This window comes from Culex quinquefasciatus, chromosome 3 (genome assembly GCF_015732765.1).
Source record: "Culex quinquefasciatus strain JHB chromosome 3, VPISU_Cqui_1.0_pri_paternal, whole genome shotgun sequence".
Classification (NCBI taxonomy): Eukaryota; Metazoa; Arthropoda; class Insecta; order Diptera; family Culicidae; genus Culex; species Culex quinquefasciatus.
In genome coordinates this window covers 158,222,622-158,234,239 of record NC_051863.1, presented here as the reverse complement: position 1 = coordinate 158,234,239, position 11,618 = coordinate 158,222,622, and the positions used below count along the sequence as shown (strand labels likewise).

At 34.2% G+C, this 11,618-nt stretch overlaps 1 protein-coding gene across 1 annotated transcript; it reads left to right on the top strand.

Moving 5' to 3' along the window:
- Positions 1-5,878: 5,878 nt before the first annotated feature.
- On the top strand, positions 5,879-7,005 carry LOC119770697. The gene is made up of 2 exons (XM_038266033.1): positions 5,879-5,953; positions 6,013-7,005. Exons 1-2 carry the CDS (start codon positions 5,947-5,949, stop codon positions 6,903-6,905), a joined length of 900 nt encoding a protein of 299 aa, XP_038121961.1. The 5' UTR covers positions 5,879-5,946; the 3' UTR covers positions 6,906-7,005.
- Positions 7,006-11,618: the final 4,613 nt, after the last annotated feature.

Here is an 11,618-nt window from a genome sequence, read left to right as displayed (position 1 = left end):
TCTGTGCTTTAAGAGGTTGTATTTGTATCCATAAATGTATTGAAAATGAATGGTTATCTTCAGTGTGAGATAAAATAAAAACTGAACAAATTTATTCAAACAACAAACACATTTTTTATGAATAAAGCACATTTTCTATCAACCTTTCATGAATGCAGAACGCATCAAACAGACTAATCAAGTTGCTCTAGTTAAGGTAAAGTAATAAAACGTGATGTTCAGCGAAACGGTAACCAATCACTTGAGGCACGTTTGGAACAGATAAATGGCATGCGTGTTTAAGCTTGCTGCTGGTAGAGAATTTACTGTTTTCTCTCTTGAAAATTCTTCGGGATTTCGTCCATTGAAAAATCATTAAAAAGGACAATTTAAGACACTTGATGGCATTGATAACAAAACAAAAAAACAAAAACAAAAAAAAACAAAAACAAAAAACAAAAAACAAAAAAACAAAAAACAAAAAACAAAAAAACAAACAACAAACAACAAACAACAAACAACAAACAACAAACAACAAACAACAAACAACAAACAACAACCAACAAACAACAAACAACAAACAACAAACAACAAACAACAAACAACAAACAACAAACAACAAACAACAAACAACAAACAACAAACAACAAACAACAAACAACAAACAACAAACAACAAACAACAAACAACAAACAACAAACAATAAAGCACTAGAAAAGTGGCATTTCAACTAAAAGGTGGTAAATTTGACATAGAAGAAGTTCTCATTCCCAAATGTAATAATGCCATGATTTTTTTGCTCACATTGATTTTTCCCGAATTTGGTCAAGTTTATCGAATTTTCAACTGTTAAAAAGTTCTGTAAACTGAAAATTACCGAATTCGAAAAAAACTAACAGAATTTCGGTTTGGCAGTTCATTATTGTTCATCGTATAACCGATTTTTGGTAAAATTTTGTTCATTTTTCACTGACCTTAACATTATTGTGTGTGTACCGAGTAAAGTATGCAAAACTATTGAATATTTGAACAAATGCTTGTCATCAAAATCCGTTACTAAATACACAATCCGGTTTCCCCTGTTTGGAGTTCTGAAAACACTTTATTTCCGACTCTGAAATCCCGCAAGGGGCAAAATGCATTTCGAAATCCAAACCTGGCTGATATGAGAGATGCTTTTCTCGCACTCAAATCCAAAACCCAAATCATGTGGCAACATTTCGGCAGCAGATGCGCCGTCGTCGTCAGCCAACCTACCCAGCAACAGGACATTTTTCAATTTGCTTTTTATTGCTCCTTGGAGAGAAAGTGTATCCTTACTTTTGGTTCTATGTGAAAAGTGAGTAAAATTGCGTTCCGACTCTGCTCAGGGGAAAACGACGAGTGATGATTCCTCTCGCATGTGTGCGGTGAAAATATTGACTGGAAAATTTGTCATTGACGATTGTTTTCACCCGGAATTACTGCAGGAAATAAAGTATGATTTATCGCTTGTCGCAGTGCTTTCAGCAACGCTCGACAGCTTTGCAAACACACGCACGCGAGTGGGAAATAAACTTTTCAAACATTTTGCAAACTCGATGAGTCACGCGGTCGAAGGGTTGATGACTTTCCAGAACGATTCACGAACTTCTTCGATGGGATCGAATTTCGATCGCCCGAATCATAAAAGTTCAAAACGAAACTCACAGCATTAAAGGGGGTGGAAATACAACGCATATCCAACACATACACATCCGGTTTAGCGTCGGAACCACGTTCCCAAAAGCTGACCACGAAGGGCTTCCCTCTGGGACGCCGGACCTGCCAGCAGCAACCTGCCCGATCGGAACGGTTCATTTCCTCGGCCGGCCGGGAGGAAATCGATACTTGAAATAAGACGCAATTTCCTGTGTCCCATGACTGGACTCACTCTCAAGTTCAAACTCAGGTGAGGTGAGGTTTGGGTCAGGTGAGGTGCCATCAATTATCAAATTTCACATGGGTGTTGTGCTTCATCTGAACAAGTGATACCAGCGGAGGGTTTCTGGAAGGGCACTTGAGTTGAAAGGGAATTGAAGTTCGATATGTTTGTTTGAGTTTCAATTTGTTGCTCTTGAAGCTGGTGTACCGAGGTGGAGGAACATCTTAGAATTGTTGAAAGTGGCGGTCTGATCAAATGTCTCAAGTGTTTCCTTCCTGGTCATTGTGGTCAGTACATGGATATTAAAATAAATGTATTATAAATCATAAAGAAATCATGAAAATTATTGTTTTTGCCAATCACAATTACAGTATGTAAAAAAGTATTTACCCCTTGGGCACTATGCACATTTTGTGATGAAACATAAAACAATTTACAGTTTGACAGAAACCTAGTACTACGTTTTGTTCAGAAACTCATACCGAACATTATGCTACAAAAAGCTCATGAAAAGATGTTTTCTATAAAAAGTTATATAACAAATACTATTACAAAAATCAAAAAAGGTGCAAAAATGATAAAAATGCCAAAAATGACAAAAATGACAAAAATGACAAAAATGACAAAAATTACAAAAATTACAAACATTACAAAAAATGACAAAAATGACAAAAATGACAAAAATTACAAAAATTACAAAAATTACAAAAATTACAAAAAATTACAAAAATGACAAAAAATGACAAAAATGACAAAAATGACAAAAATGACAAAAATTACAAAAATTACAAACATTACAAAAAATGACAAAAATTACAAAAATTACAAACATTACAAAAAATGACAAAAATGACAAAAATGACAAAAATGACAAAAATGGCAAAAATGACAAAAATGACAAAAATGGCAAAAATGACAAAAATGACAAACATGACAAAAATGACAAAAATGACAAAAATGACAAAATGACAAAAATGACAAAATGACAAATATGATAAAATGACAAAAATTACAAAATTACAAAATTACAAAAATTACAAAATTACAAAATTACAAAAATTACAAAAATTACAAAAATTACAAAAATTACAAAAATTACAAAATTACAAAATTACAAAATTACAAAATGACACAAATGACAAAAATGACAAAATGAAAAAATGACAAAAATGACATAAATGACAAAAATGACAAAAATGACAAAAATGACAAAAATGACAAAAATGACAAAATGACAAAAATGACAAAATGACAAAAATGTCAAAATGACAAAAATGACAAAATGACAAAATGACAAAAATGACAAAATGACAAAATGACACAAATGACACAAATGACAAAATGACAAAAATGACAAAATTACAAAATTACAAAAATTACAAAATTACAAAATTACAAAATTACAAAATTACAAAAATTACAAAATTACAAAAATTACAAAATTACAAAAATTACAAAAATTACAAAAATTACAAAATTACAAAATTACAAAAATTACAAAATTACAAAAATTACAAAAATTACAAAAATTACAAAAATTACAAAAATTACAAAAATTACAAAAATTACAAAAATGACAAAATTACAAAAATGACAAAAATGACAAAAATGACAAAAATGACAAAAATGACAAAAATGACAAAAATGACAAAAATGACAAAAATGACAAAAATGACAAAATGACAAAAATGACAAAAATGACAAAAATGACAAAAATGACAAAAATGACAAAAATGACAAAAATGATAAAAATGACAAAAATGACAAAAATGACAAAAATGACAAAAATGACAAAAATGACAAAAATGACAAAAATGGCAAAATGACAAAAATGACAAAAATGACAAAAATGACAAAATGACAAAATGACAAAATGACAAAAATGACAAAAATGACAAAATGACAAAAATGACAAAAATGACAAAATGACAAAAATGACAAAAATGACAAAATGACAAAATGACCAAAATGACAAAATGACAAAATTACAAAAATTACAAAATTACAAAAATTACAAAATGACAAAAATGACAATAATGACAAAATGACAAAAATGACAAAATGACAAAATGACAAAAATGACAAAAATGACAAAATGACAAAAATGACAAAATGACAAAATGACAAAATGACAAAATGACAAAATGACAAAATGACAAAAATGACAAAATTACAAACATTACAAAAATGACAAAATGACAAAATGACAAAATTACAAAATTACAAAAATTACAAAATTACAAAAATTACAAAATGACAAAAATGACAAAATGACAAAATGACAAAAATGACAAAATTACAAAATTACAAACATTACAAAAATGACAAAATTACAAAATGACAAAATTACAAAAATTACAAAAATTACAAAAAAAAACAAAAAATACAAAAATTACAAAAAATACAAAAAATACAAAAATTACCAAAATGACCAAAATGACCAAAATGACCAAAATGACCAAAATGACAAAATGACCAAAATGACCAAAATGACCAAAATGACCAAAATGACCAAAATGACCAAAATGACCAAAATGACCAAAATGACCAAAATGACCAAAATGACCAAAATGACCAAAATGACCAAAATGACCAAAATTACCAAAATGACAAAATGACCAAAATGACCAAAATGACCAAAATGACCAAAATGACCAAAATGACCAAAATGACCAAAAGGACCAAAATGACCAAAAGGACCAAAATGACCAAAAGGACCAAAATGACCAAAAGGACCAAAATGACCAAAATGACCAAAATGACCAAAATGACCAAAATGACCAAAATGACCAAAATGACCAAAAGGACCAAAATGACCAAAATGACCAAAATGACCAAAATGACCAAAATGACCAAAATGACCAAAATGACCAAAATGACCAAAATGACCAAAATGACCAAAATGACCAAAATGACCAAAATGACAAAATGACCAAAATGACCAAAATGACCAAAATGACCAAAATTACAAAATTACCAAAATGACCAAAATGACCAAAATGACCAAAATGACCAAAATTACAAAATATACCAAAATGACCAAAATGACCAAAATGACCAAAATGACCAAAATGACCAAAATGACCAAAATGACCAAAATGACCAAAATGACCAGGAAAATGACAAAATGACCAAAATGACCAAAATGACCAAAATGACCAAATGACCAAAATGACCAAAATGACCAAAATGACCAAAATGACAAAATGACCAAAATGACAAAATGACCAAAATGACCAAAATGACCAAAATGACCAAAATGACAAAATGACCAAAATGACAAAATGACCAAAATGACCAAAATGACAAAATGACCAAATGACCAAAATGACCAAAATGACAAAATGACCAAAATGACCAAAATGATAAAATGACCAAAATGATAAAAGGACCAAAATGACCAAAAGGACCAAATGACCAAAATGATAAAATGATAAAATGATAAATGATAAATGATAAAATGACCAAAATGATAAAATGATAAATGATAAAATGACCAAAATGACCAAAATGATCAAAATGACCAAAATGACTAAAATGACCAAAATGATAAAAATGACCAAAATGACCAAAATGACCAAAATGACCAAAATGACCAAAATGACCAAAATGACCAAAATGACCAAAATGACCAAAATGACCAAAATGACCAAAATGACCAAAAGGACCAAAATGACCAAAAGGACTAAAATGACCAAAATGACAAAAATGACAATTTATGTTCCAAATAAATGGAAGTCGACCTAGGCACTCTTTCCTTATAGGTTAGGAATTCAGACGTTAACATGAAATAAATTCCATCAAAAGAATTACAGGGAATCTCGTAATAAACCTTGCTATATGACATTTTATCTACTTGATCATTAAAACAAACAGCGGTTTCAAATAGTTCTGTTCTCTAAAATCACAAGCACTTGAATTTAAAGTGCATTACCAGAGAAATCACTTTGACTATGGCATGCATTTGTTTGCTTAATATCCCCTAGTATATTGCTATAAAAGTCGCAGGAAAGTTGTAAAAGCTATTCAATCTTGAAGAATCGGTCCAAAACACGGTTATCAAGATGATCGGTGAGTATTCCAACTCCACACGGGGCCACAGTCAACTAATTCCCTCCCTTATTCCACAGCCCTCGCACTCACGCTGAGTGTCCTCTTCGGCGGAGCCCTCTCGCTGCTGTGCCCGTCCCAGGTCGACCCGTCGGTAACGGTCAACGTGGCCCATCCGACGACCTGTGCCAAGTACATGTCCTGCGTCCATACCCAACCAATGGAAATGTACTGCCCGGGGGGACTCGAGTGGAACGACCACGACTCGCTTTGCGACTACCCGGGTCGGTCCGGATGCGTGAGGAACGTTCCGGAAGAAGTGGCCCGGCTCAACGGGAGTGAACTGGCCGCGGCCAGTGTCTGCTTGCCGCAGGAGGCGAGCGGGTGTCCGTTGAACTCGAGCCCGGGTGAGGTTGCATTGAGAAAGCATCGGAACTGTCGAATGTACTACTCGTGCTCGCTGGGCAAGGAAAGTCCGATGTACTGTCCGAAGGGGTTGTACTGGAATGCCGGAAGTTGTCGCTGTGACTACGAGAGTGATGTCGAGTGTGGTGAGGATGGGGAGCGACCGGTGGAAGAAGAGGAGGAGCAGGAGGTGGCAGTCGATGAGGTCCCGGAGGAAGAGCAAGAAGAACAGGCTGAGGAACTGCAGGCGGAATCACAGGTCGAGTACGAATCATCTTCTCGGTTGAGATTCCGTCGTGATGCTGGTGAAACTACTGAGTCTAGCAATTCTGCAAGCTCGACCGGATCGGAGAGTTCTGGCAGCACTACCGTTGCTGGAAATTCCGGAAGTTCTGATAGTCCTGGTAGCTCAGGAGGTTCAGGAAACTCTGGAGGTTCGGGAGGCTCCGGTGGAAATAAGCCCATCGAGGGTGGAAATGGTGACGGCACCGTCGCTGCTGGCGCTGGAATTCGTGAGGTGTCCGCTTTTGCTGTAATGCTGGCAACACTGGTATTGAATGCCATGTAGGTATGGAGGAAATCACCAAGGTGGAGAGGAAATGAAATGTAGTTTAAAAAAAGGTGATGGGGAAAACCAATAATACAGTAGCAATTTTCTGGCAAATCAACTCTCTGTTTTCATTAAATTATTTTTATTTCTGTCATTCGAGCACATGAAAATCTAAAAGAACCAACAAAAACCGTCCACTAATCAATTCACCATGTTCTACAAACTCCAAGATCCAATCGCACTTCCAAGTATGACTAACCCCAAGCGCCACAACCACCTTCGCGACCAGCCACCGTTATCGCAGCTTGTCTACTCAACGGTTTTTATCGCCACCTCACTAATGTCCAATAGGTGTCAAACGCAGCACGTCGCAGTCGCGCGGTGGCCACAGCGCTTGGTGTGTTGGGACAGACGGGAGCTTGGAGGCAAAAAGCGGTCTAACTTCTGTTCAGGCAGACCGCCAACCTCACACCTTGGCGTTAGTATCGACTAGAGAGTAAGTGTGAGAGAGAAAGTGACGACAAAGTGCTGGAGGGTAGTTAGTACCTGGTGCTTGTGTGTGACTATGTACAATGGGTTGATTTCAAACAAGAACAGTGGAAAATTGTCTAAATTCTAACGTCAGTTTCTAAAACTTAACGATAAACCTGATTGCTTTCAAACATAAACTTGAACTTAAACTTTAAATACAGTCATCCCACATATTCGGAACGGTTTCCAGATCAGCCAATGTTCAAAAAATCATAGAAAATCGATAATTGAACTTAATGATTCGCTTTTACCTTCATTTGAAAGCTTTTCTTGCGATCTTTCGAATGCAGTATCGAACATCTGCAAATTTTAAGTTTTATATAAAGTTTTTGAAGAATTACTTTGACCCTTGAAATCCACAAATTCGGAACACTTTTTTCTTACGAAAGTAAACAAACTTTGGATCTCTCCAGGAGTACATATTTATTACCAAATAATGACTTCACACACTGAATCCAATGAAACTCAAGCTTAGTGATGTTTTATACATGGTTTGATAACTTTTTTGTGAAAATATCAGTTAAAATCAGGTGTTCCACAATTGTGGAAGGTACAATAACATCCCACAATTATGAAACAGGCCATTTGGAGGCAGTGTTTTGCTGCTCTAGACAAAATAGTCTTGGAATGAAGTTTTTTGTTCAGAAAGTACTACTTTTACTAGTGAAATAGAAAGATAATGTCCAAATGAAGGTTCTAAAAATAGTAAGGTCGACAGAAAAGCTACTTTTGGCATGCTATTGACAAATTATCATAAAAGTGTTCTGAATTTGTGGATGTTCCGAATATGTGGGATGACTGATGATGATTTTTGTAAATGTTTGTAAGGATATTTTGAATTTTTTTGTATTTTTGTATTTTTGTATTTTTGTATTTTTGTATTTTTGTATTTTTGTATTTTTGTATTTTTGTATTTTTGTATTTTTGTATTTTTGTATTTTTGTATTTTTGTATTTTTGTATTTTGTATTTTTGTATTTTTGTATTTTTGTATTTTTGTATTTTTGTATTTTTGTATTTTTGTATTTTTGTATTTTTGTATTTTTGTATTTTTGTATTTTTGTATTTTTGTATTTTTGTATTTTTGTATTTTTGTATTTTTGTATTTTTGTATTTTTGTATTTTTGTATTTTGTATTTTTGTATTTTGTATTTTTGTATTTTTGTATTTTGTATTTTTGTATTTTTGTATTTTTGTATTTTTGTATTTTGTATTTTTGTATTTTTGTATTTTTGTATTTTTGTATTTTGTATTTTTGTATTTTTGTATTTTGTATTTTTGTATTTTTGTATTTTTGTATTTTTGTATTTTTGTATTTTTGTATTTTTGTATTTTTGTATTTTTGTATTTTTGTATTTTTGTATTTTTGTATTTTTGTATTTTTGTATTTTTGTATTTTTGTATTTTGTATTTTTGTATTTTTGTATTTTTGTATTTTTGTATTTTTGTATTTTTGTATTTTTGTATTTTTGTATTTTGTATTTTTGTATTTTTGTATTTTGTATTTTTGTATTTTTGTATTTTTGTATTTTTGTATTTTGTATTTTTGTATTTTTGTATTTTTGTATTTTTGTATTTTTGTATTTTTGTATTTTGTATTTTTGTATTTTTGTATTTTTGTATTTTGTATTTTTGTATTTTTGTATTTTTGTATTTTTGTATTTTTGTATTTTTGTATTTTTGTATTTTTGTATTTTTGTATTTTTGTATTTTTGTATTTTTGTATTTTTGTATTTTTGTATTTTTGTATTTTTGTATTTTTGTATTTTTGTATTTTTGTATTTTTGTATTTTTGTATTTTTGTATTTTTGTATTTTTGTATTTATGTATTTTTGTATTTTTGTATTTTTGTATTTTTGTATTTTTGTATTTTTGTATTTTTGTATTTTTGTATTTTTGTATTTTTGTATTTTTGTATTTTTGTATTTTTGTATTTTTGTATTTTTGTATTTTTGTGAGTTCGATTTGCGATGCCTTTTCGTTGGGTCACAACATTTTTCGCGTCCGTCGCAGTGTGTTTTTCGTTTTTTTTTTCGCGTGCGTGTGTGCGTGTGAAGGTGCGGCTGGCTTTGGCTGTCCCGATGACAGTTAGCCAGTTCGATTTGCGATGCCTTTTCGTTGGGTCGCAAATTTTTTCGCGTCCGTCGCAGTGTGTTTTCGTTTTTTCGCGTGCGTGTGTGCGTGTGAAGGTGCGGCTGGCTTTGGCTGTCCCGATGACAGTTAGCCAGTTCGATTTGCGATGCCTTTTCGTTGGGTCGCAACATTTTTCGCGTCCGTCGCAGTGTGTTTTTCGTTTTTTCGCGTGCGTGTGTGCGTGTGAAGGTGCGGCTGGCTTTGGCTGTCCCGATGACAGTTAGCCAGTTCGATTTGCGATGCCTTTTCGTTGGGTCGCAACATTTTCGCGTCCGTCGAAGTGTGTTTTCGTTTTTTCGCGTGCGTGTGTGCGTGTGAAGGTGCGGCTGGCTTTGGCTGTCCCGATGACAGTTAGCCAGTTCGATTTGCGATGCCTTTTCGTTGGGTCGCAAAATTTTTCGCGTCCGTCGCAGTGTGTTTTTCGTTTTTTTTCGCGTGCGTGTGTGCGTGTGAAGGTGCGGCTGGCTTTGACTGTCCCGATGACAGTTAGCCAGTTCGATTTGCGATGCCTTTTCGTTGGGTCGCAAATTTTTTCGCGTCCGTCGCAGTGTGTTTTCGTTTTTTCGCGTGCGTGTGTGCGTGTGAAGGTGCGGCTGGCTTTGACTGTCCCGATGACAGTTAGCCAGTTCGATTTGCGATGCCTTTTCGTTGGGTCGCAAATTTTTCGCGTCCGTCGCAGTGTGTTTTTCGTTTTTTCGCGTGCGTGTGTGCGTGTGAAGGTGCGGCTGGCTTTGGCTGTCCCGATGACAGTTAGCCAGTTCGATTTGCGATGCCTTTTCGTTGGGTCGCAAAATTTTTCGCGTCCGTCGCAGTGTGTTTTTCGTTTTTTCGCGTGCGTGTGTGCGTGTGAAGGTACGGCTGGCTTTGACTGTCCCGATGACAGTTAGCCAGTTCGATTTGCGATGCCTTTTCGTTGGGTCGCAAATTTTTCGCGTCCGTCGCAGTGTGTTTTTCGTTTTTTCGCGTGCGTGTGTGCGTGTGAAGGTGCGGCTGGCTTTGACTGTCCCGATGACAGTCAGTTCGATTTGCGATGCCTTTTCGTCGGGTCGGTAAATTTTTCGCGTCCGTTGTCGATGTGCAACAACAACAAAACCCTATCATACCATTTCATCTCGATACATCGTAACTCGCCGTTCGCAAAGTTAATCAGTACCTCACTAAACATCAATCATTCAAAACTCGTGAAATCATCTCAAGTTAAAAATTACACTGTTTAACCCTTCAGTTTTAATTACAAATGATTTTGGTTCTATCTTTCCACAGCCGGCTGTCTAAGACTAGACCATTTCATTTAAAATTTAACAACAGATAAACGGGAAATGTCTCATCCGCAGCCTCCGATTGCTTGCCTTGAGAATAATACAAAATACCGTTCAACAAACACTATGATTTTGGGTCGCATCATCATCTTCTATGATGAATCCTGACCAAACACCCTATCCTACTAACAAGTTTTCAGGTTCCTGGCGCTCGTGGGGTGTAAGCACAGAGTAAATCAGCTGCCCTAGTAGCAACCTGCGCTAACTAACATTCCCGTCCCTTAAAATCGAGGTCTACAAACTGACATGGCGGGCGCCGTTGGTGGCCAATGACTGTTACCTATTCGCAACTGATCTAGCTTTAGCAATCATGGTGTTTTATCTTTTCAGCGCATTCATACATGCTGTTGATAAGGGAAACACCACTAGATCGTCGAAGCCTATAATCAGTAGTGCTGAAAGGATATTACGGTTCTGTTCAGCAACGGAGGGGCAACCATGGGTGATCTCTCATGCTCATGCTCATGCTCATGCTCATTTTTGTATTTTTGTATTTTTGTATTTTTGTATTTTTGTATTTTTGTATTTTTGTATTTTTGTATTTTTGTATTTTTGTATTTTTGTATTTTTGTATTTTTGTATTTTTGTATTTTTGTATTTTTGTATTTTTGTATTTTTGTATTTTTTTTTTGTTTTTTGTATTTTTGTATTTTTGTATTTTTGTATTTTTGTATTTTTGTATTTTGTATTTTTGTATTTTTGTATTTTTGTATTTTGTATTTTTGTATTTTTGTATTTTTGTATTTTTG